General features: G+C 37.9%; 3 protein-coding genes across 11 annotated transcripts in view; all 3 read left to right on the top strand.

The window, feature by feature from the left end:
- map2k5 (mitogen-activated protein kinase kinase 5) overlaps nucleotides 1-2,621 on the top strand; it is a 48,647-nt gene extending 46,026 nt beyond the window's left edge. For both annotated transcript variants that reach the window (XM_027137101.2, XM_027137102.2), the window contains one exon: nucleotides 892-2,621. In XM_027137101.2, coding sequence (XP_026992902.1) covers nucleotides 892-1,002 — 111 coding nt within the window. In that variant the 3' untranslated portion in view covers nucleotides 1,003-2,621. The remainder of the gene's footprint in view (nucleotides 1-891) is intronic.
- A 5,942-nt stretch (nucleotides 2,622-8,563) lies between these two features.
- Nucleotides 8,564-15,939, top strand: skor1a (SKI family transcriptional corepressor 1a). Of its 8 annotated transcripts, none has more exons than XM_027137125.2 (9): nucleotides 8,564-8,997; nucleotides 10,014-11,740; nucleotides 12,768-12,855; nucleotides 13,077-13,181; nucleotides 13,330-13,398; nucleotides 14,283-14,357; nucleotides 14,479-14,542; nucleotides 15,010-15,075; nucleotides 15,351-15,939. In XM_027137125.2, the coding sequence occupies exons 2-8, from the start codon at nucleotides 10,025-10,027 to the stop codon at nucleotides 15,071-15,073; spliced, it is 2,181 nt and encodes a 726-aa protein (XP_026992926.1). In that variant the 5' UTR covers nucleotides 8,564-8,997; nucleotides 10,014-10,024; the 3' UTR covers nucleotides 15,074-15,075; nucleotides 15,351-15,939. The 8 variants fall into 8 exon arrangements, with proteins under 8 accessions (XP_026992926.1, XP_026992925.1, XP_026992919.1 ...); XM_027137124.2 differs by having other exon boundaries at nucleotides 15,348-15,939; XM_027137118.2 differs by having other exon boundaries at nucleotides 14,468-14,542.
- A 1,962-nt stretch (nucleotides 15,940-17,901) lies between these two features.
- Nucleotides 17,902-26,256, top strand: part of pias1a (protein inhibitor of activated STAT, 1a) — a 48,847-nt gene continuing 40,492 nt past the window's right edge. Inside the window, exon 1 of the mRNA XM_027137031.2 lies at nucleotides 17,902-17,993. Within this exon, the coding sequence (XP_026992832.1) occupies nucleotides 17,970-17,993 (24 nt within the window). The 5' untranslated portion in view covers nucleotides 17,902-17,969. The remainder of the gene's footprint in view (nucleotides 17,994-26,256) is intronic.

Below are 26,256 nucleotides of genomic sequence, written 5' to 3'. Positions count from 1 at the left end.
CCAGCCTTAATCTTTATAATCAATTAGCTAATAATTATCAGCATGGAATGTCAAAGATTGTTGGATGAACTTTTTCATTAGGTTTGCACAACAATGACTGTAACATTCAAATAATATTAATTATTCATTTTAGAATTATTTATGTACTCATGAAATATTACTTTTTATTACCAGGCTTTTCTGTTACTTTATTTACCACCATAAGCTTGTATTCTTTGAAATGCATAAATTGTTCACATTAAATAAAATAAAAAAACAGTCCATCATATATATTTAATGTTTTATATCACAAGTTATGTTACCGCTGTTGATTATGTTGGAAATATGATCTTGGTTAAAGTATGATTCATTTAAAAACGCCCTTTAAAAATGTCCTTTAACACTCCTTTCATTTTATATTCCTCCTTAATTCCATCTCTTATTTAATTAGGATTTGCCCGTGCAGTTTAAGTGGTACACAAGTGCCTCTGCCAAAATCGCTACATCAGAGTAATAAGGAAAGACACATTCATTTAAACAGCGCAGAGTGTCACTGCTAATTTATCTCCAAAGCCTAAAGCTCCAATCAGGAATCACAGTAACTGGGCAGCCAGTGGCAGGGTCACAGCGGAGACAGAAGCCTTTAAGTAACAACAGCACAGCCACTAAATCATACACCATGCTTTTTTAGCATATGCTCTGTTAATAAGATTAGTTCAAGCAAGAGTTCGCTGTCATGGTGTTTTATAATTTACCTTTTTGGGGCTAGAATGGAAGAAAAGTTCTCCTGCTAGTCACCTTGTCACAGTATCAGTATCAGGGTCAAACCCAGCACTTGTGTCTCATAATGGTTTCTTTACACCCATAAAAAAAAGTCTAACTGATAAGTCATTCTTTTGCTGTCTTTTACAGGACCATCCATTTATCACACAATACGATGACGGGAATACCGAGGTAGTGTCCATGTGGGTGTGTCGGAGCTTGGAGGACCGCAAATCCCAGCAGGCTCAGGGGCTAATGTAAGGAGCCGTGACACAACAAGGAGCCTCTTTTTTTTCTTTCTTTCTATCAAGTGCCACTGAGTGTACAGAGGTTTAATGGCTGGACTTACTTGAAGGAGACCACCTATAAACAAACTCCAGAGTGCATATGAACCTTATTTTTTTTGATGGATCCAATAACTCCAAATCTTTATTTTTGTTTTACTATATATATATATATATATTTTGTTTGTTTTGTTTTGTTTTTGAATGCTTGTGCAAATTGCAGTATAAATATTTCAGGCTTCCGAATGACTCTCATCATTTCCATAGCAGATGGCCCATGAAGAAAAAGCTTTTTAATAGGGTTGTTCCAGGATAAACTAGGACACCTCATAATGCAGAGTAAACGTTTTACATTCCGAGCCCTTGTCGGAAAGTCTTCGGGCTACTGATCAAAAGGTTGTGAGGTAAAAAAAAATCTCTACACGGCCACAGATTTTAAGTCCTCGTGCAAGATCTTAACCATTATCTCCTCAGTCGTATCTCGTTTCAGTTGTACATTGGATTGGATAAAAGCAGCAGCCAAATTAGCAAGAGAGAGTAGATTTTTACTGAACAGGCAATCGGATATGATGCCCCAGAGAAAAGGAAAGGCCTCGGTCGTTAATATAGGAGTGTACTTTGTAATGTGGCACATTGCTCTAAAATTGCTTTGTGACACAAGTTGCTGTTTAATATCAGGGTCACGTTGGTTTAAATGTAGCTTTCGTTTATATTGTGTGAACTAAATCTTTGGGCACTCACAAAAGAAACGGCAGGAGTCATCCGGATTAGGCAGAAATCCTCTCAGATTGTGTGTAATTGATCTGTAGTGCACCGTGTTCCCCTTCGAGCCACACTGAGGTCTCGTGCAATGTATAAACCACAATAACACACCCTCAAGTTCCCGTCTGTGCATTCAGTCATATCCTTATTCCAGTTTAGTGATTTATTCCAGCCACTTGTTTAACCTCGAGTGCACATAAAGATAGGTATTAATTCTTACTCTTTCAACTCAAATGACCTCGCTTATCTATTAGATATATTTAATTCAAATCAGCATCATCCTCCCTCTCCACTACAGCATGTAATCATTCCACAGCAGGGAGTAAATAATTTTTGCTCACTATTCTATTAACCACTGACAGCTGCCGACTAACATGCCTCATATGTTACAGCTGCATCAACCCACCACATCTGCCTGCTACTACAATACTCCGTGGGCCACTTAAAAGACGGTTTATGCCATAATGCACTTATTGTACTGCTGTGTTTTTATACAGCGTTACTTTATAAATGAAGCAGTGCTTTAGGCACATACTGTATTATGCATCCTGCACCACTTGGACATGAAAGGTGTTGCAACAGTTAATACCTGATGAGATTTCAGTGAAGAAATTGAGCGGTAGAACATTATACTCAAAGTAAGTATAAGACTTGAAGGGTTAAGGTTTTTTGCCAAATGTTACCAAATGCATCCAAATATCTTACATTGTTTATGATGTCTTTGTTCAGGTTTGGATTTTAATTCCTACTCAAATGCACTGTTACCGTCTTCTCTTTATTCCTTTTTTGTTTGTTTGTTTTTTTTTATATATATATAAAGAACTATGTGTTTCACTGGTGGCACATGAGTCTCATTTCACATTGCTTTGGATGTTTGCACACCTTCAACATTTCCTAAGTAAATGAAACATTCAGAATGTTGTCTCTCTCTTGATGCCCCTATAAACACCTCACTTCATTCTCTTAATATAAAGAACTGCACTTCAAGCCATTAAAGGGCCATTTTAATGTGTGTAGTAGAAAATGCTTTCTGTGAAGAAATCCAAAAGTGTCCCTTATGCTTTTTTAACTGCGTATTTATTTGTCTAAATGCATTCGTAGGTGCACAAACAACACAAGCCTGGTCATTATTGTGAAAAATTGTGTGACATTTATTTTTCTCTATTACCTGAAATGTGTTGGTATTACTTTATTCTGGGAAAATAATATCATTAGCAATACTTTAGGCTTATTATAAAGCACAGCTAAGTTTACATTGAACTTTTGATATTGTTTATTGCAATTTTTTCTTTTTTTTTAGCATGTTGAAAGTTTAGATCTTTAAGGAGGTGAAAAATATTTGAGGATCTTTTAAAGTCAGTTTGTCAGGATTGTCACACATTTGTTAAATCTGTGCTTGGTATAAATTCCTATAATTGAATGTGTGTAATTTTTATTTTTATTTTTTTGTGTTTTTATGCTTACCGAATCTGTTACATAATGTGTATTGTTTAGGAGTCTTGCCTATTTTTATGATGGTTATACAATTTTATACATTACATGAAAGTTATACAAAATATTAATCTTCAGTTATTGATCTTGGTCAAAGTCAATGTTGGAACCAGAGATACAAGGCAGAAGGGGACATCAGTTCATATCTGAACTGGGCAGTTCACATCCCTGGGCAGTTTAACAGACAATCAACCAAGTACCATGTTTTTTATTAAGTTGGAGAAAACCAGTGGTACTGAAGGAAACCCTAAATGACCAGACGAATGTGCACAGAAACTCCATACAGACTGTAACCCAAGTTTGAGATTGAACCTGTATCACTGGACCTGTGATCCAGGTAGCAGTCGTCCCTGCTGCACCACAGAGACGTCCTAATGGTATCTTGTCACCTAAAACATCTGTAAAGATACTGATGAATGTTGTGATTCTTTTAAAATAATTACAGCTAAAAAACAAAATGTATTGCAGTTCACATCCAAGTAGCTGCTTTTATTTCTATATTTTGAGTCATCTCCAAGCCCCTTTTCGTATATACGCTTAAAGGCATGTCTCTTGTTGTGTGCAATTTATGTAAGCTGCTATACTGTTGCTTTGATTGATGGGTGACCAACCCCTGACCTCAGTATCTTCTTTTGCTCATGTTGTTGGACATTTACATATTTATCAAGTGCTGCCAAAAATCCAAATTAATATACTGACAGCAGAGTAACCAGTTAAGTATTGTAATATCTTGCATACTATAAAACAACATGTAATCCAGTACATTTGCTTTTTTTTTAATTAAAGCAACAGAATTGATGCAGGATACTTCTTACCCAACTATAGTAATGTGGCAGTGTTGGGTTTTACAGCCAACACACTACCTTTTAATGTGTAACAAAGGTTTAACCACGTCGCCAATGCAGCTAGATCAACCAGCTCATCCTGACTCAATGCAATTTATCAGTGTAAGTTAATTCACTGGAAGATCAATTGATTGAATCAATGCAAGCTAGTTTAGCTAGTTAGGCTGAGGCTAGGTGCAGTGTTCAAATTCTGGTACAGCCTAAGTGCCATTGTTGAGTCCTTATACAAGATCCTTAACCTTCAACTCAGTTGCATCATGTTGCTTTTTTCACTCTCATCAGCCAAATGAGCAAAGGTACTGAACTGTGTGTTATTTTATAGTATGTGACATACTGCAGTACTTTACTGTAAATGTGTGGTACAGTTGTTCAATGTCAATTTTACAGTCATTTCTGGACAATTAATAATATCTACAGCCATTTTTATAGGAGTTTTGGCAGTCCCTGATAAATGAATGTGTAAATCTCAGACAAAAAGCATTTACATGACTGAAGGGAGATATGAAGATGAAGATCAAATTGTTTATTGTAAATTGTGGTTGTTGTGCCAAGAGATTTCTAACAAAATAACTATTTTTAGTATTATTATGTGTTGAAGTGCTAGTTTTTATTTACGCCATCTAGCGGCTAGAAAGAAAGCGACTGCCTTAAAAGGACAAAAATTAAGTTAGATTTCTAAAAAATATGACCATAAACCGAGTGTATTTACGGCGGGCAGCGTTTTAAGCCCTCTCAGGCCTTCAGCTTTCCCAAACCGGTCCGGTTCGATTAGTGCGCACGGGCTGGAAGAACGGAGCCGCCGCGTGTCAGCGCTATTACCAAGATCCTTTTATCAATGTCCAGTAATTAAAATGTCACCACTTAATTTTCGGGCCACGGAGAACCTCTTGTAGCAATCCTTTTCCTAATAAAAAAAAAAACAGTAATCGAAACGCTATTTTCACTCGAAACAAAAAAGGTTGCAGCCAGGCGACTTAAGGAGTGTCAGGGCGAAAGAGATCAATATGAACGGAGCTGATTGATCTGGTGCTAAAGTGGAATTTATTTGGGGTCATGTGGCTTATAGACGCTGCTGATAGAACTGGTTACTGTACTACATTGGCTTTCATCTGGTACGGTTATTAAACGTCTCCCTCTGAATGACTCTGGCACTGATTTATGTGCCAATCTCTGGTGTGACCTCCAGAAACTAGACCTTGTGCTTTTTTTTATATAACCTGCTTCTTTTCCCTTTAGCTCTCCTCAAGTGCAGATCGTGTAGCTATTGTCTGGATTAAGCTTTTTTTTTTTTTCCATATTTTTAGGTTTCAGGTTTTTTTAATCCTCCATGCTGTTGTCTGTAATATGGTATGGAGAACTCTGAACAGTAAGTGGACGTGAAGTCTCCATACGAGTGGCTGATATGAGAAGGAAGGATTAGGGTTCTCCTGAGAACTAAGAAGGTTCACTACTCCACTAGTCAAAACACTCAGAGCACTGAATGGTCTTAAAATGATCAGATGTTTCTCCTCTGATAAGTATTTTTGTTGTTGGGGTTTTTTTTTTGTTATTGCTCTAGACCAGCTTACTGAAATTAATTCTAATAGATATTGTATCATTTAAGACATAGTATATGATATGGACTGGATCTGGATTAGGGATTAATATAAAGTAGAGCATCTGCACATTAAGTAAAATCCTTAATAGCAATGATTTAATTATTAATTTGTCTGCCACAATAAACATGTGTAACAACTAAAAATATATGTATTTGAAGTAGAATCTATAAGCTCCTTATCCAATAAGTCTATCATAAAACAAATCTTAATTAGCGAGCACATTATGTTCTAAAATACCTCGATGTACTGCAAATTATTTCCTTGACCTTTTCCCCAACATATTGTATCACTAACTCGTTTATTCATGGATGTAATATAATATCTAGTATTAATGAACTAATAATGCCAGATGTTTCTGAAATACAATATTTATCCTATTGATTAAAATGTGCCCTAAACAACCATTGATTACTTAAAAGCATGTCACAATCATGTCGTGTTGCAAACTGCAAGTTAAACTACTCTTAACCTCGTTGTTGCTAATTATTAATAAGGAAAAAAGGAGCAGCACAAAAATAGCCAACGATATATGAGCCTGTAAGACTTACACTACAGAAGGGTTCAGACTTTTTATGATATAGGTATTTTGTACCTATATCATTTAATCATTTGTATAACATGTGAAAGCTATGCAACCTACAGGGAGGTTGCATCTCTTCTTCACAGTAACTGGAAAAAGAAACAGAATATTGGGGGGGTTAAAAAGTGGACATGACCACATTAATTTATGTCCAAATAGCATAGATTGTAGGTGTCCTACTTTAGCATATATGATATTTGTAATATTATATAATACTAGGGGAGACTGGGTGGTGAGAGAGAAAATATGATATTGGTAGTATTATACATATAAATAAATGTATATTATATATTTAGATGTTTATTATATATTTATATACTTATATATAGTCATATTACAGTATATACAGTAGTTACTACAAATATCATATATGTTAAAGTAGGATATATATACAGTATATATCATATTTTCTCTCTCACCAACCAGTCTCCCCTAGTATTATATAATATTACAAATATGTTAATTAAAGTAGGACACACACACACACAAATATATATATATATATATATATATATATATATATATATATATATATATATATATATATATATATATATATATAATATTTTCTCTCTCACCATCCAGTCTCCCCTTCATAAACGGTAACCATGCCGCAGTCAGTCTGTGCTCTAAATAATTAACAGGGAAGGAATAATTACAGTGTGAAATTGTAATTATTGTTGGAGCAGAGCGAAGCCTCTTGTATGGTGAAAGAGGACGCGCTCAGGTCCGAGTTGGGTTAAAGTTTCGCTCACCATCAATATTGCATTAAGCTCAGACGGGTGGCCCCGCGACACTTGGCACGTTTTACAACCATCCAGTCTCTGTTAGTGACCCCCAGATTAAATTACATAAAACAATGCAGACATAATTATATGCAATTTTTATATGCTTTTAATTCCAATAAACTATCTTAAACGCAGTTTAATTAATTAGCGGGGTAATTTGTTTAGGCTAATAATAAATAAATTGCTCATTTAATGTTGTACACCATTTTAAATCCAAATGTAATGAGTCCATTTTTTATGCCTTGAACATACATCTTTCAGCTAAACGTGAATATAGTACAGCTTTAAGATAGGTTAAGCTGTTGTAAATGTGATTAAATTAGTTTTGAAAGCTTTAACAAAACACACTACATTCATATATCTACATAGTAAAAAATGCACATTGGTACCAGCTTAGAAAAAGAAGGAAAGATGTAGTTCAGCTTCATAACTGTGATTTAAAACGCTTTGGATGCTGATTGTCTATTTTTATACTTAGTTTAAACATCAGCATTGTGATTCTATGCACTGGGACTTCTGCTGAAATAAAACTGCTGAAAAATGCCCTCAACTTACTAATATGGCTAATTTGATGTATTGCTGAATTTAAATACCAAACAGATTCATCTAGAAAACTGAACATTCTTCGCTTTCTATTTATTTTTTTTAACATAAAATACACTAATAACAATCATGTATACTAATGTATGCTAATTATATCTTATTTATCTTTAACATGAGCGGACTATTTAATCAAGACACTATTTCATGGATATCATGTCCCCTCGATATGTTCTTATTTTTCTAAAAGAACACTTTTCCACTTTGATGCAATGCTAACTTCGTCATGACTCGCTATCTGTGCGTCACTTTTTTAGTTGGGGTTAACTGAAGGGCATTGATCTGTCTTTAAATAGTTAATGTGCTCATATAGGGTTCCACCACTTCCCTCTGCCGATTGCTATAATATATCAGTGTTTGTACACGGGACCTGCTCTCACTGGCGTGTGTGGTAAACAAAAGTGCAGCGTTTACCTATAGGGCACTGCTTGGGGAAAGGCAGGACGCGAGTCCGCACGCGCAGTTTAGGCAAAGTGCCCCCGGGCGACGGGTAGCCCGGGGGCAAAGTTTCAATGCAAATTCGTAATGAAAGACTTGTGAGACTCATGTCAGTGCAACGCGCACTTATATTAACAGTGGAGGAGTAATAATAACCACTGGACATTTATTGTTAATATATATTGAAGCGTTGTCCTTTATTGGCTGTATAAAATAAGAAATAGTTTATTTTGTTGGTAATTTAATGATCTTATAATAATAATAATAATAATAATAATAATAATAATAATAATAAAATTTTAAAAATCTGATATTATATATATATATATATAATTGCATTATTATTTTATAATAATAATAATAATAATAATAATAATAATAATAATAATGTATGACTAATCTTTCTATCTCTCTATTAATCTATCTGTCTGTTTGTAGTAAAACTGACGTCGTGCCGATTGTCTCCATTTGTCCCTGCGCTGAAAGGGTTAATATTCGGCGTGGTTCCTGCCTCTGTGGGTGTGTCTTGTCCTTATTTTCGTCTGTTCCCCTCATTCAGTCTGACAAGAAGTGGTCCGGACTGGCAGGCGGTCGCTCGATGCTCTGTGCTTGAGACGAATGGAAATGTTTGCCCTACTACTCTGAGAGAGAGAGAGAGAGAGAGAGAGAGAGAGAGAGAGAGAGAGAGAGAGAGAGAGAGAGAGAGAGAGAGAGAGAGAGAGAGAGAGAGAGAGAGAGAGAGAGAGGTAGGAGACTCTACTGCGCTTCTCTCATTGCGTTCTTGGACATCTGGAGGACGGTTATTGCTCTGCTACTTTCAATAAGTCTGCGAGATCCTCATTCAATCTTGCTTTCGTTTCGTTAAAAAAGGTCAGTGTTTCTTACTATAATCTGCATATTATTACAGGTGCATTATGATAGTGTGGATATCTTCATCAGCTCATATTCATCACTGCGACAACTCAATATTTCGGTGTAAAGAATGTGCATGAACGTGAAAAGGCGAACTGTTCAAACTGATCAAAATTCGTGGTCATCTCAGATGACAATATGAGCAGACTCAATATAAACAACTCTTCTCATAGAGTCTTAATGATTCGAGACCTGGCTTTGACTGACTGGCTGCGTTAATCAACAAGAGACGATTTTCCTCATTTTAGCCATTTGTGTTATTAACTGTGTAAGGCACGTTTAGTGAAATCAGAGTTGGACCTTGTAGACGAGTTTAATTTCTAGTATTTTTTAACATAGAAAAAAGGAAAACAAAAATGAGAAGTTTTTTTAAATAGTATTAACAATAGTCATCTTAAATAATATTCCATGTGATATTTATTTATAATATGTCATTGTGTATGAATTACATGAAATAATACGTCAATTTATAAAATTAACCCAGAAAATCATTAAAAAAGAAGAGGTCTTTACCCAGACGTACAGCAGAAGTAGGAAATATATTATTATTATTATTATAACGGTGTCTGTTTATTATTATTATTATTATTATTATTATTATTATTATTATTATTATTATTATTTATATCATCATCAGTAGTAGTACTGTTAATAGTAGTCGTGTCAAATCATCATCATAATAATGCAAAACAGACAGAAATAACAAATACAATAATGTTATAATAATATCGTCGAGCGTTTGTTTGTCTTTTTAGACTATTGGCTTATTTATGCTACTAAGCATAAGTAATAAAAAATTATGTTAAAGCAAAATTAGGTCAAATTATTAATACTAATAATAAATTATTGTTAATACCTACAGTCTTAATTAACTCTACACAGTGTTTGGTTGATATATGTTTTAAGAACCTAACATTTACGCTGTAAACAAATCTGTGTTTTAGAGGCAAAATTTTAATGCTATTTTTTTCTAGATTTCTAGGGAATGGAGTCGATAAGCGCGCCGCTGGCTTCGGGACCGGACGCCAGCTCTCCGCCGCACTCTAAAAGGGACGTGTCTCCTTTCTCCGGCGGCGGCGCATCGCTGAAACCCAACCAAGTGAGCGAGACGTCTCTGTACGGTGTGCCCATCGTGTCTCTGGTTATAGACGGTCAGGAGCGCCTGTGCCTAGCCCAGATCTCCAACACTCTGCTGAAGAGCTACAGCTACAACGAAATTCACAATCGGCGCGTTGCTCTCGGTATAACGTGCGTGCAGTGCACACCGGTGCAGCTGGAAATCCTGAGACGAGCCGGTGCCATGCCCATTTCCTCGCGCCGGTGCGGGATGATTACCAAACGGGAGGCAGAAAGGCTCTGCAAGTCGTTTCTGGGCACTCATGCACCTCCAAAACTGCCCGAAAACTTCGCGTTTGACGTTTCGCATGAATGCGCGTGGGGCTGCAGAGGCAATTTCATCCCAGCCAGGTATAACAGCTCACGAGCTAAGTGCATCAAGTGCGCGTACTGCAGCATGTACTTCTCCCCAAACAAGTTCATATTCCACTCTCACCGCACGCCTGAGTCCAAATACACACAGCCAGACGCAGCGAATTTTAATTCCTGGAGGCGCCACCTGAAACTTGCAGACAAGCAAATGCCCGATGACATCTCTCACGCGTGGGAGGACGTGAAGGCCATGTTTAACGGGGGCAGCAGAAAAAGGACGATGCCTGGAAGCGGGTGCGATATGTCGCCTCTCAAAACACATGGCCCGGGCCATGTCAGGCAAGCCGCTTCTCCAGAAATCCCGCACAAAACCCTACGCTGCGACAATGAGCGCGCAAATCTCGGCCTCACCAACGGCGCGCGCAATTACCCGGTTATTCCAGTGCCCAGCAAAAGCTTTAGCATGCTCCAGAAAATCCCACCGCCCCTCTTCCCACATCCGTACGGCTTCTCTCCGTTCGGATTGTGTCAAAAGAAAGACGACAGCACAAACGAGCAAAGCAAGACCGGCGTACCGGGTGTGTTTTGGGCCGGGACTAAGGACAGTCTGTATCCGTCATTTCCAATGTTCTGGCCCACGACGGGCGCTCTGCCCCTGCCACCGTATCCGCACACACAGCAAAAGCCGCATGAGCTCACCGCAAGCCGCCAGAGTGAGACAGATGTTGCTGAACACGAGCGTCCAAGAAGCAGCACTCCCAGAGACAACGAACGATGCTCGAGCTCACAGTCGCTCGAGGACAAATCTGCCGACGAGCTGAGGTCGACTGAGGGTCACGCAACGTCTCCTCCACGGAAGTCTAACTACATTTCTGCGTTTAGGCCCGTCGTTAAGGACGCAGAGAGCATAGCCAAGCTCTACGGCAACCGAGACGCGTACCCGGGGCCGCATGCGGGTCACCTGTCCCCGGACTTTGTCAGCGAGACTTCCAGCTACAGGTCTGCCTCACCGGAAGTTGACAGCGGGGGGGAACCGGAAGTGGACGTGGAGTCCAACCAGGAGACCCATGACGATGACGAGGAGTCCGTTCAGCTGTCTGTGGAGGACCGACAGAGTCCATTCAGGCAGATCGTGTCTCGAGGCGGACACGGGGAAGAAGTGCGGGAAAGCAGAGAGGAAGAGGAGGATGAGGAAGAGGACAGACATGAGGAAATGGATGAAGAAAGGATGATTGACAGAGCGCCAAAGAGTAACGACACTCCAACATATGATGTGAGTATAAGAGAGGAAAAAAAGCATAAAAATACACCAGATACCGTATACATAGATACCGTTTATGAACTTATGGTAAGAATGTTGTCGCAGGTTTGTTACTCCGGAGTCTATCTTTCTTTTAAAGGTATTTAGGATAGTTTATGTGCCTTAAATCATTTATTTTATATTCACAATCGCAGGTGTAAAGAATATACAGAGGAAAGTTTATAGTCTATGTAATGTATAGTCTATGTAATGCGAGAGAGAGAGAGAGAGAGAGAGAGAGAGAGTGTGTGTGTGTGTGTGTGTGTGTGTGTGTGTGTGTGTGTGTGTGTGTGTGTGTGTGTGTGTGTGTGTGTGTGTGTGTGTGTGAGTGTGTGTGTGTGTGTGAGAGAGAGAGAGAGAGAGAGAGAGAGAGAGAGAGAGAGAGAGTGTGTGTGTGTGTGTGTGTGTGAGAGAGAGAGAGAGAGAGAGAGAGAGAGAGAGAGAGAGAGAGAGAGAGAGAGAGAGAGAGAGATAAAATACATTTAATTAATCATTTAAAAGATTGTGAAACAATTTTTGCGCTTCGGTGTCATTGCATTTCTATTAAATATAATTAAAAACTATAGTACTTTATTTAACACATTTATAGTGCTCATCATGCACGTCAGTGAGTGATATTTATTGCCCTGTCCACGTGTTTATTCTCTAAAACAAAGAAAAGGGGAAAACAAAGACCTAATTCTCCTAAATTGAAACTTTAGTATAAATAGCCAAATGTAATTTATTTGGCCTACGGGCATGAACGTGTTTGTGAAAAAGGTTCCCCAGGGACCTCAGAGCAAATTACTCTCTCTGTCATTTCCACTGTTTCCAGTTTAACTTTCACTATGAACAATTTAGCTTAATGCGGTGTCTGATATTGGCGGATCATTTGTGGATTTGAGTACTAATGATAATCTGCACCTCCTCTTCAAAAGCGGGCAGAATAAGAAGATTGCACATAATTGGGGTTGTGTTTGTTTGTAATTAGGTGCTTGGGTTTTGGTTTTGGTTTTGGCAGGTGCGTGCTGCTGAAAAGGACGCAGGGCTTTCACTAACCTCTCCTCCTGTTCCAGCACCTAAATATCCTCCAATCCAAGAATCACACAGTAAAACCTTTTTCCTTACGTTTTGTCCAAACACACACACACACACACACACACACACACACACACACACACACACACACACACACACACACACACACACACACACACACACACAATGTATGATGTCTAGATTAGCATTCAACACTACGAAATTAATTTGATTACATATAAATTATATATACTATGATCTTATTCACATATTATTAATTTTGTGCCACCAGATTCACACAGATTCAATCAATCTGCTGTGCTTGAGGATGATTGGGAATCTCAGAAATCCTGTCACGACCAAATGAACGTTTCTAACGTTTCTAAAGAAGCTGAGAGTGAGTAGCTGTTTTCTTGCTTCCTGCTTTCTATTTCATTTGATCTGAATGTCACTATAATGTATTCAGATGAGAGTCTCTGATCTCTGAATTAATATCTCTGCATATTTTAAGCTCATGCCCTTGTTGTTGTTGCTTTTTTTTCCAGTTGAAGGTGCATCCAGGACTGATGGCAGGTTTCATTTAATTGAAAAAGATATCGAGCACATGGCGAAAGGTGAGGGATTAGGAATGTTTTTTTTTAATGTCATTCCTAAAATATTATGCAATTCCCTTAATAGTAATACGCAATAATATTTTAGAACATCTATTTAGCAATTTAGGATATATTTGCTATATTTGGGTAATTATTCTTATTATATCTATTATTTTCTTTGATACAGATCATATAATTGTCTATATACAAATATGATCTGTATCAAAGAAAATAATAGATATAAATAGATATATAATGTATATATAATTATAATCATAATCTGTATCATCTGTAAAATCTGTATAATATATCAAAGAAAATGAATGAATATGTTATACTATTGAAATGTTTCTTATATATATAAAGAAACATTTCAATAGTTAAAAATAAATGAGTTAATGGGTTAAAAAATGAAAAATGAAATGAAAATCTGTAGAATTCATGCCATGGTGTTGAATTCATTGTCGCTTTTCCAGAGTTTTGTTCTATGTCCTACGGTGATTTTTTAATTTTTTTTTATTTATTTATAAAATGTCTAGTTTTTGTGTTATTTTTAAGCAAAAGAGAAAATTATACCAGTGTGCATTATTCCAAAACGCCCTTGAACTGCATACGCATTAGCTGAGTCGCGTGCACACAGCCCCAGGCTGCGGGCCTCGTTATTACCGGGAGCTCGTGCGCCGCAACACTGCAGCAAGCGCGTGCCTCCTTTCTTTAGGAACCGATCGTTTTCCGTAATGCATATTTAAAAGCATATAAGCATGACATGAAAATGCGTTAAAAAGCTTGGTTTTAATTATAACACATGAAGTTCTTTTGTTGTTTTTCCGAAGGCCATCTCTCTGTAGCAGGGATAATGGTCTATTAATTAATTAGTGTTTTTTTTTTTTTTTGCTCTCTCATAGAGGAACTCCAAAAACAGCTGGTGGAGCAAATGGAGCTTAGGAAGAAAATGGAACGGGAGTTTCAAAATCTCAAAGGTAATTTAGATCAAACTGGGATATTTCATGACCACTAAAGATTTAACTCGTTTAACTAATGGTTTGACTTTTTTTTTGAGTAGTGACTCTGTGCATGTTGACTTTACCAGATAATTTTCAGGACCAGATGAAGAGGGAGCTCTCTTATCGAGAGGAAATGGTGCAGCAGCTGCAAATAGTCAGAGGTGAGCACTGAAGTTAGGAGATTAAATGCTATGGCGCATAAAAGTCACACTTGCATATTTATATTTTTATTTTATTTATTTTTATTTTTTGTGGCAAAAACTGAATTGAACAAATCATGGAGCCTCATTAGGTGAATAAAATTAGAAAGAAAAAAAAATAATATTTGTGTGAATTAAGGTGGATTAAATTGAAAGAGATGAAAATGTATTGAACCAAAATTTTCCACCTTGGGTCCAGGAAAATCTTTTTTTATTTAGCTGTATGGATAAAGATACTTGATTTGACTTAATATATATATGAAATGAAATGAAAACATTATGAATGGCAACATATAGGAGATAATTGGCAAATAATTTTCATTACATCTTGTTGGGCAATTGAGAATTTTATCTATTTTTTTAGCATTAAGTTGCACATCACTTTTTTGTTTTTATTAATTAATTTATTTTATTTTTTTAAATTGTAGACACTTTGTGCAACGAGTTGGATCAAGAGAGAAAGGCTCGATATGCAATTCAGCAGAAGCTTAAAGGTAATTTCTATGAATACCTGAAAACCCAACATCAAAAATTCATACCTGGAGACCCTGAGAACCTAAAAACAAATAAATGATAGAAATAATAAAATACAATAGGAGAAAATAAATATGCAAGTGTTACTTTTAATTCATGATAATTTGCTGATTGTGTAAAAATATATGGATAATGAAAAAGAGCAAAGATGATAGAGTGAGCATCATGATGAACTCCCTTTTCTCTGGTTTTCTCACCTGTAAATGTAGAACTAAATTCTCTTTTTCCCTAGAAGCTCACGACGCTCTACACCACTTCTCCTGCAAGATGCTCACTCCACGCCACTGCACAGGGACGTGCACTTTTAAACCCCCTCTACTGCCACCTTAATCAAAATTCCCACACTGGAGGACCACAATGGATTCTACACACATGAAAACCAAAAGACCTCTTCAATAAATTTAAAAGCACTGAACTTCCGAGGGCTGAAAATGTGCAACCTTTTGAGTTCTGCTAAAAATAGACATGAAATGGACATGAATGATTCTTCACTGAATCGAGCAAGCCAGCTGAGCGATGAGATGAGAGTCAAAGAGTGGAATTGTTCTCAATATATGTACAATAGAATATTATTATGAACTCGTTCCATTTTTTTTCTTCTTAAAACGCCACGAATACATAAAGTGGCTCTGTGCAATGAATTGTGAAATCTCACATTCTTAAATGGTCACTATTTGTGTGTTTTTATGTTGTATTTATTCCAAATTGATTCACTGATGTGCTCTCCCACATGGATTGTATCTGTATAAGCACTTTAAATGAGAAATGATGAAAACCTACCTAATCCAAATTGAATCTACCTTAAATTAAAGATGTTTACCATGTTTGTGTGTACAGAATAAATTTGACCAAGCACTTAGTCCACCTTTCCCAGACACATAGCTCAGGCTTTTGGGAAATAGTACTAAATCTACATATATGTGATTACTTGACTGTGTTCTATGATTTTTGAAGTGTATTTTCAAGAATAAAAGGATTTCTTTCTTCATTATTAAATAAACAAAAGTTCCATTAGATCTCTAACCTCCTCTATAGATTTAACTAGCTAAATGTCAAAGAAATATGATAGAACAAATAGGATCTAATGATATAACACTACACTCTTTAAAATAAAGTAATGATTCATTAAAGGATCTCTAGTCAGAGTAGAAGAGTCCTAAAGGTGTCCAGCTCGAAAGATTTTCAGATAAGGAAACTCTATACGGTTTTACAAAGATGGTACATTTTCCTAGTTATAGGAATACAATACACACATCGGACTGAATAGAATTATTCCTTATTAGTTGTAGTAATACATACTGTATATCAGAATAGAAATCCGGACTGATATTTATTGACCACACCACAACCACTTGTTTTTTTTTTTCCAGAAAACTAAACTCACTAGGGATTTGGTAGCCTAGTAGTTAAGGTGTTGGGGTACCAATCGGAAAGTTGTGAGTTCGATTCCTACATCCATTAAGCTGAGCATAGCCCTTAACCCTAAATTTCTCAGTTGTATAAAAAAAAAAATTAGATAAAATATAAGTCGCTCTGGATAAGGGCATCTGCTAAATGCTGTAAATGTAAATGTTTATATATCAATAGTGTACGTATGAAGTGACATTATAGAGTAGATCATGCTGATGATGTGTAGTTTAACACCACTACAGATGGAACTTGGTGACGTGGTAGCTCATGTGTTGGACTACTGTTCAGAAGGTTGTGAGTTCAAATCCCAAAGCCACCAAGCTGTCACTCCTGGACCCCTGAGCAAGGCCCTTAACCCTCAGCTGTATGAATGAGATAAATGTAAGTCACTCTGGATAAGAGTGTCTCCCAAATGCCATAAATGTAAATATAACTATACAAAATTACTTATTTATTATTTAAATTTATGTGAAACTAATTCATACATTTAATACAGCATCCCTTAATCCTAGAGAGAGAGTGTTTTATAAGGATAAGTTCAGTCCTCTTGATATACTATGATGGAGCCCAACATTGTGAAGCTTAAATTTGTTGTATGAACCTTCATAATGAGGACATATTGGGTTGCAGAGGTTCCATGCAGACCTACACATCTCTTGTATAAATTGATATTGATTATCAACACAGTTGTACTTTTATTAATTTGTAGTGTTAGCACTGAATTACTTTTTGGTGTTAATAGTAAAACAATGCTGCCATCTAGTGGATATATAGTGAAGTACAGCCTGCAAAGTAGTTTAAAGTATTTATGTCATTACAAATAATCATATCAATCTTATTAATTGATGCATCAATTTCGTATTAGGAGAGATTATAAAAAGCCCACTTTATGATAAGAGAGATATTAGTATGCAAACTATCTGAACACATACACGAGAGATAATTAAGAAAGAAAAATCTGCTTCCATGTCATTCATTCAACACTTTTTATCATCAGCTATAAAACTTCAGATGATCAAAAAATGCAGTTCATTTGTATTCATCTAAATATTCAGTAAGTAATCTACTTATTATATAAATCATATTATATAAAAATAAACAGCACAGAATGGAAGGATGTGTTATCAGCATAAGCAACATGGTCAAGAAATGATCTTCAGGTTCGTCTGATGGGTTAGATGGTGTTTTTAACACACACACACACACACACACACACACACACACACACACACACACACACACACACACACACACACACACACATATATATATATAGCATAACGACTCATTATATCATCGCTTATGTGTTATTCCACAAAATGACAGATAAATTGTGGGTTAATTGATTTGCGTCAATTTGGGAACGTGCGTGATGACGCTCTCGAGCCGCGCGTGGCCCCCACGTGACCGCGCTACGTCACGGTCAGCGCTAGGGAACTACAAGATGGCGGAGAGCGCGGAACTGAAGGTAAAACGCTGCGCTCCGTTTGCGCTAAAATTGACAGACGAGAAGCCGTATTGCGCGTTTACGAGTACACCTGATGCTTATTTAAAGCTTTAACGGTTTACTTTGAGCTGTGTTTGTTTTCCACACGAGGAAGAAGTTAATATTAAAGACTTGTGCGCTCGTCAGTGCTGTAAAAGCTGCTCGGTTTACCGTGTTATTGGCCGAATCCCAAATGGCTCCGTATTGGATATATAGTGCGCTGCCGCGCCGTTACGTCACACTCTATGTAGTGCACTAATCTAGGGGACGAGTAAGTGATTTGGGACGCAGCCAAGTGTTGATAGTGAGAGCGCTGTCAAGTTTTTATTTCCTTCTTTTAAACAAGTTTGATCGGAATCTTGTCTTGTTAGCGGTTCATTTCGGCACACAAACCCGTATTGGTTCACTGTGGACTAATTTAAGTGCTTTAAACGTGTGTTTTGTTGATCAATAGGATGTATTAAGCATCATCAATGTAGCTCTTTGCTAACATTCCCCGTTACTACTAGGGCTCCATCTTAGAAGCTGCATCAATCCTATAAGGAGAAAAAATAACCATCACTTTTCATTTCACACGCTGCTGAATAGTAGGTTGTGTTTTAGTTGGCGTGTATTTTATTACCGAACGTGTCGTGTTGTGTCTAAGCAAAGAAAAGTGGAGAAAAAATGTGTGGCAGCTCCAGTGTCTGATCTTTGTCTGATCAGTGTCTGATCGATGCCTGATGTTTGTCTGATCGATGCCTGATGTCTGTCTGATCGATGCCTGATGTCTGTCTGATCGATGCCTGATGTCTGTCTGATCGGTGCCTGATGTCTGTCTGATCGGTGCCTGATGTCTGTCTGATCGGTGCCTGATGTCTGTCTGATCGGTGTCTGCTGTCTGTCTGATCGGTGTCTGCTGTCTGTCTGATCGGTGTCTGCTGTCTGTCTGATCGGTGTCTGCTGTCTGTCTGATCGGTGTCTGCTGTCTGTCTGATCGGTGTCTGCTGTCTGTCTGATCGGTGTCTGCTGTCTGTCTGATCGGTGTCTGCTGTCTGTCTGATCGGTGTCTGCTGTCTGTCTGATCGGTGTCTGCTGTCTGTCTGATCGGTGTCTGCTGTCTGTCTGATCGGTGTCTGCTGTCTGTCTGATCGGTGTCTGCTGTCTGTCTGATGTCTGTCTGATGTCTGTCTGATGTCTGTCTGATCGGTGTCTGATGTCTGTCTGATCTGTGTCTGCTGTCTGTCTGATCGGTGTCTGCTGTCTGTCTGATGTCTGTCTGATGTCTGTCTGATCGGTGTCTGATGTCTGTCTGATCGGTGTCTGCTGTCTGTCTGATGTCTGTCTGATCGGTGTCTGCTGTCTGTCTGATGTCTGTCTGATCGGTGTCTGATGTCTGTCTGATGTTTGTCTGATCGGTGTCTGATGTTTGTCTGATCGGTGTCTGATCATTGTCTGATCGGTGTCTGATGTTTGTCTGACGTTTGATTGATGTCTGATCGGTGTCTGATCTGTAGGAATAATTCACTTAGGAAATCAATACAAATTAAAATGATCCTAATTATGATGTCATGTTTATACATGGACTCATCTATAATCTGTGTTTTCAGTATTATGTCCTTTTAATTTGTCGTACAGCTCTGTGTCTGATATGATGGGTGGTGATGTGTTATGGTGGTGGTTGTTTTTTTGTTTTGTTTTTTTTTAAGGAAAGAAAATCAGACACAGATCATCAGTTACGCACGAGACGTACCAGTGACCTGTTTGAGCTCTGAACAGGTGGTAAAGAAAACCTGTTCATTAGAAGTGTGCAGATGGGAGGTGGAAGCTCTCCTACACTGTTTCAGATCATCTGCATAAACAGTTGGCTTTGTGTGTGCGCGTGTGTTTGTTTGTGTGTTCGCGCGTTTGTGTGTGTGCACGCACCTACCATTACACATGTGTGTATTCACTGTTCTGCATTGCTCAGAGGTCTCACCCGTGCGCTTGTTTGCTGAATTTCTCTACAGCGTCTAGTCAAAGCGTGCGTTTTTTTCCCACCGAAACTAGTCCACTGTCCGTGTTTTGTAATCGTCCACGTCCTTCACATTGACCTAGTACTGTTTGTCCTTGATTTTCATTTAGGCTTGTATCTATAACAAGCAGAGCCATATGGAGAGATCAGAGATTAAAGCGAGGACATCGTCACGTATACTTTAGTTATTTTGTGCACGGTTAATGAAGCGAATCGGTTATAATCTACAGCAATTTTCAAACAGGACCAAAAATCTCTTCCTCCAAATTACATTTACAGCATGTGGCAGACGCTCACATCCAGAGTGATTTACAGAAGTCATTTATAAAATTACATTTGTGCTCAATTAAGTCCTTACTGTAGACGTAAATGTTCAGACGGCGAACTCTATGTTGGCATTTAGTTCATCTCGGGACATAGGAGATGAAGCGTAGGCCATTTTTTTCCCAAGTGTTTGCTTTGTTCCACAGATCCGAGTGCCGCTAGTAGAACATTTCAGCACTGAATTGTCTACATCGTATGGTCAGTAATGTCATGCTTTTAAATATCGTCCTTACTTTTTTGGTATATTTTGAAGCCGGCTTGTAGCAGCTTTGATGAAACGACGCGGATTGAAATATACGTTTGATACCGAGATGTTGAGACGATGCATCCTGAATCAGAATGTGTGTTTTAAAAGAAATCGTTACGGTTAAAGAATTTTCCTGGAAAATAAATCGCTTCCCTAAACAAGTGATCTTCGTTATCGGACGAGGAACTTCGGAAAGAAACGGGTCTGATTAAGTTTTCTATAAAACCAGAAACTGCATCTGCTCTGTGTGTTCATGTAAATATTATGTAATTATACACACAGTTATTTCCAGGGCTGTGTAGAAACTTAAAAAAAACACGTATACTATCGGTGTTTGGGACTAATATGTAAAAATAAAAGACTGGAGCACACTGAAAGCAAATGGCGTGATGTCGGATAGGATTTAGATATTTTTATGATTTGATCCGTTTGACCCTTTGCCGATGACTGACCCAGCACACAGAGATCGTAGAGAGTTTATAGGATTAAAGAATACGAGCGTATTTCTGTTCAAACAATACAAATGTTTTAATAATATGCAGCTTTAGTATCGGTCTATAATCTAAGCATCGATTTAGTTCTAACCACAAACATGGCACTCAGAACTCTTTCTTGTTCTGCGAAACTTTGTACTTGAAATGGTGTTTGAGAAATGGAGGTTTCGTGCTGGTATTCAAACACACAACCCCCCAACACTGAGATTCAATCATCTGAGATTATCGAATTGTTTCTCTCTCCTCGACCTTTCGTTCCCAAAAGGAATGAGGTTAATATCTGCGCGTCCTCGTCGTCTCCCTTTAACAGCCTTCGGTCAGGTGTAGAGTAAACAAACTCTCCAATCTTCCCGTTTGTTATTCCAAATCAGACCTTCTTTAAATGTTCTCCGTGTGCCGTCGCTAAAGACGACACGAAGTGTGTGACCGTGTGGAAAGGATACCGAGGGACAGGAGCTTGGGATCGATATTTCATTAGTGAACAAAGAGGAATTTATGGTATTTGAAATATTTAGCCGAAGCATCGAGACAGTGAGCAGTTACGACGTCGCCATAACGGACAGCCTCAAAAACAAAAGTGGAATATTATTATGGTGGAAACGTCTAGATATCTGTAGTGGCGGGGTGTCATTTGTGTATCTAACTTCGTAGTTGTAATTTCTGCATCGTTTTTCAGCTCCGTGGCTTATGGACTGTTTTTCTTGGTAAAAATAGTATATCCTGTGAAGCTGGAGATATTTTTGCTGATGTTTAAATTAATTCGCTGTTCTTAGTTACGCTTGTAGGTTTTCATTACTTATCTCCAGCACATCTGTAGTAAATGAGTTTAATACAAATGAAGTCACTGCTCAGGTGAAAACCCGAGGTCGCTAAACCTCCCACAGCCAACTGGGATGGATGGATGGATTGATGTACTGTATGGATGCATGGATGGATTTTTTCCAGGTTTCAAATTGCACATAGCTTCATGAATGAATGAATGAATGAATGAACGAATAAATAAATAAATAAATACCTTTATACTTTACACAGTATGTTCAGGGATGGACCCAACACTAGCCTGAGACCTAAGACAAGCATTTTATTTTTATTTATTTATTTTGCCTGGCAGATAAGTCGGTTTAATTACCAGAAAAAAAGAGAAAAGCCTTCTCTTTCTCGTCTTTGAAAAAATGGCCATTTTTTAATTTGATATCTAAGCTGAGTTTAAACATCTGTGCATTCTCCCAAATCCTATCACTTGCTGAACCACATCCACCAGCCAGCACACCTGAGCAAAACCAGAGAAAATAAAAACGCTAGACGACTGGAGGATGAACACTTCTCATCATAGCTGCAATGTTGGTCGACAACGGTTGACTTTTTGTTGCGGTGTTAAATCTGTGTGTTGTGTTGGAAAGCTAGAAATGGGAGAAAATCTCCTTTTTATTTGTTTACTCTGTATTAATGCTCTTAACTAGCAGATCATAGTAATATTAAGTTCTTTTATTTTTACTTTTACCTCATTTGAGTGTTTTATCGCTTTTCAGCCAAGTTATTTTTTATTTTTTACTGCTGGGCTAGTGAATTTTTCATTTATCCAGCCTTCGAGCTTTGTGTGTGTGTGTGTGTGTGTGTGTGTCTGTGTGTGTGTGTGTGTGTGTTTTTACATAAGGCTGCTTCCAGATTCCATTAAGTACATGAAGATTTATATCGAGAAATAAACACATCCTGTTTTTCATCTTTAAATTCAGTACTACATAAATACCGTAAATCACGATAAAAACATCAGTAACTTCATGATCTCGAAGCGTAATATCGAAACATGGCGACAGTCTGAGATCTGAATCTGAATCTGAATCTGAAATCACTATCAGTGTTCAGGAGCAACAGCTGCAGGAGAAAGTTTAAAAGTGATGCCGTTCTATATTTTTGATTCAGATCTGATTCATCAGAAAAAGGAAATGATTCACTGCTGAATTCTGTAAGCGTATGGGTGGTTTCTGTTCATCCTATCCCACAGATCATATCTGGGTCTCCAGTGCTGTATGTTGCACTCGTTTGAACCACACGTTGATGCTTTTGCTGCTTTAAAGGAAATTATTATTATCATTTTTTTTCTTTTTACTTTCTTCTTTTCTTTTTTGTTTGTGGCCCTAAAAAATCAAGTGCCAAATAAAACACACATTCCACACATTTATTACTGAACTCTGTCTCTTCTGTCTCTTCCTCACTGTCAGTTAGATGCTTTCTCTGTCTGGCCTTCTCGCTCCCCCTCCTCTCTCTGTCTCTGTCTCTGTCTGTCTCTCTCTTTTTTTTTTATCTATCCCTTGCTATCTTTCTGTCCCTCTCACTCCCACTCTTGCTCTATCACTTACTCTCCCCTTTCTCTTTGAATCTATTTCTCTCGCTCTCTCTCCCTCTCGCTCTTTCTCTGTCCCTCTCTCTTTCTCTCTCACTCTCTCTGTCTCTCTCTCGCTCTCTCTCTCTCGCTCTTTCCCTCTCTCTTTCTCTCGCTCTCTCTCTGTCTGTCTGTCTGTCTGTCTGTTTCTCTCTCTCTCACACACACACACACACACTGTGAAGTGTGTGTGTGTGTGTGTGTGTGTGTGTGTGTGTGTGTGTGTGTGTGTGTGTGTGTGTGTGTATCTCTCCTCACCAGATGTCCTTCTACCTGGCAGCGGTTTCTGTATTAATTTACTAGGTTTAACCCTCACACTGATTTTCACAGCGAGATCAAAAACACAAGATGTCTGCTTTTGAATCTTACACTTTGTCCTTTCCGAAACCTGTGTGTGTCTGTAAAGCTTCGACTCGCTCTATTCTTAATCAGCTGCTGAAATGATTCTGTTCTGCAATCCACTGCTTTTTCCTGCACAATCCTAATATTTGAAGAACACCAAGAGAACCGATGCTGATAACAGCTGCTAATAACGTCTTCAGAAACGCGTAGTCTTTCTTCTTCTCTGCGTTTCTTTTTGAGATTTCTCCATTTCTTTATCTTCCGTGCCGTTTTCTGTTACTTCTCGAAAATTCTGTGATTTGTAACCTGTCTCAGGTGAGACCAGTCAGGAATGTCTTTTGTTATACCGCCAGCTTTCTTTGGTACAGGATCTGCATCAATTAACCGTCTCAAATCTAACCATACGGACATTATAGCAATGTAAATAGAGAGCGATCTGCTGTCCAGTTCGGTTTTCTTTCACATGATTGTTGGGAAACGAATAGTACAAATCTCGTTCGAGGGACGAGACGCAGGGTGGCTTAGTAACCTGATAGAAACGTAGAGCCGACTGATCCATCGATTTCCTTTATAACAGCAGATTTGTCTCTTCTCAGTTTCTCGGCCTGTATCACAACAGGAAACATGATTTTGTGCGACGGTGTTGACTTGATGCCCGTACAGTATATTTCGACCTGATTACACTGCTATAACATTGCATCACATTTCTCAGGTTTGCTTGAGCGCTGTGCCCAAAATAGACAAAATCCCACATTTTCTGTATAAAGAATATGCAATAAAAATCACACCCTGACAGCACAAACCTTTAATAAGAATCATCAAGAATGATTCGGCATTTTGTGCTTTTGTACAGTAGCTTCGTGGCAAATCCCAACGTATAGGAACGCACTAGTTACATCGTAACAGCTAATTCACACAGAGAGCCTAAATCCACGTAAAGACGACGCTTAGCATATTTGACGGCTGCTAAACTTCCCCGACATCACACCTTCGTAACAGTCAGAAAAGAGGAAATTGGGCTTGTTTCTCAGTTTCTCAATAACATGACAAGAGCCTGAAGAGAGACAATAAAGAAAGGCTTGGTCGAGTGTTTATAGCAGTGTTATGAACATCTAAGTGATAACAGGAACCGACTTGTTTCACAGATGTTCCACTAGATTAATGTAAGTAAAAATGGATAAAAGTTGTTTTGTCTTTGTTTTTTTAAATCAAAGTGCTGGGGTATAAGAGAAATAAAACATTATGGGATGTGTTGCAATTGTAAATTCAATTAGAGGGTGAAAAGATATTGATTATTAAATATTTATGCTTCGGCGATGCGGCCAAAACGATACTAGTTATGGCGTAATCTTACTACTATTTTTAATCCCTTTTTATTATATAATATCAAGCTTGGCTAGAGCAATGACATGTTGAATGCAGAGGAATTAGATCCACTGCTGACATGAAGACTCACTGTAAACTAGATCTGAATCGTATCTCTGATAAATTACAGCCCAAGGCCATTTTTTCAGCTCAAGGTGATTAAAAATAGCCAGTCACAGGGGGATTCTGCTTAATATGGCAACACCGAGCACACTGTCGGAGCTGAATGCAGGGAGACAGCAGTGGAAATCGTGTCATTAAGCTTTATTTGTTATTCTCTGTATACAAGATTTGATTTTTTTTAATTACTTAAAATCATCCATCTAAAAGAGTTTATTTTGGTTTTCAGATTAAAAAAACACAAAAACAATTTGGGTCATCTTTGGATCGAAGGCTATTTTCAAACTTTACGCTATTTGACGCACATTTTTCAGATTCCACCAAATGCGCCAATGTTTAAAGATTATATGCTTGACGATACGCAGCACAGTTACAGACGCTTTGCATTTTGCCAGCAGTCACCAGTTTATTTTGTGTAGTACAGTCACTGTTAAAGATCATTGTTAGCGATTATAATGTCCATGAAAAGCTTGGCAAACAGCGTAACTGCGTTACATGCATTTTTATTCCAGATATGTGAATTGTAAATTTCATATAATTACAATCTGTCATTTATACCTTTATCTGGAACTGAAGTACTCCAATGAAGATACATCTCTTCATCTGTTCAGAATGAATATTAAGATTGATAAGACTGTGAGGGGAAAATCACAGATATGGCTAGAAGTCACATCTCAGTAATGTGTGGGGATATTTTCGGCAAGTCGGCCACCTATACAATATCACGGTATACTGATTGCAGCGGTCTTAACAGTTCCACATAAATGCAGCATGAACCCTGAGGCTCTTGTCAAGCATGAGGTGCATGGTGTTAATTTGAACATAAAACTCTAAATTTAACACCTCTTGTGAACATTAGACATCACGTCCTGACTTTTCAGGGTTATATGAATGCACCATTGTATTAGCATACGGCTGTAAGTGTGAACTGTTGGAAGCCTTAATCTGGCAATGTTCTGGGTTTTATGTGCTGAAGATTT

The sequence above is a fragment of the Tachysurus fulvidraco genome, chromosome 1 (genome assembly GCF_022655615.1).
Source record: "Tachysurus fulvidraco isolate hzauxx_2018 chromosome 1, HZAU_PFXX_2.0, whole genome shotgun sequence".
NCBI classification, from domain to species: domain Eukaryota; kingdom Metazoa; phylum Chordata; class Actinopteri; order Siluriformes; family Bagridae; genus Tachysurus; species Tachysurus fulvidraco.
Note: the sequence above shows the minus strand (reverse complement) of the source record. Positions and strands in the feature narration are given on the sequence as shown.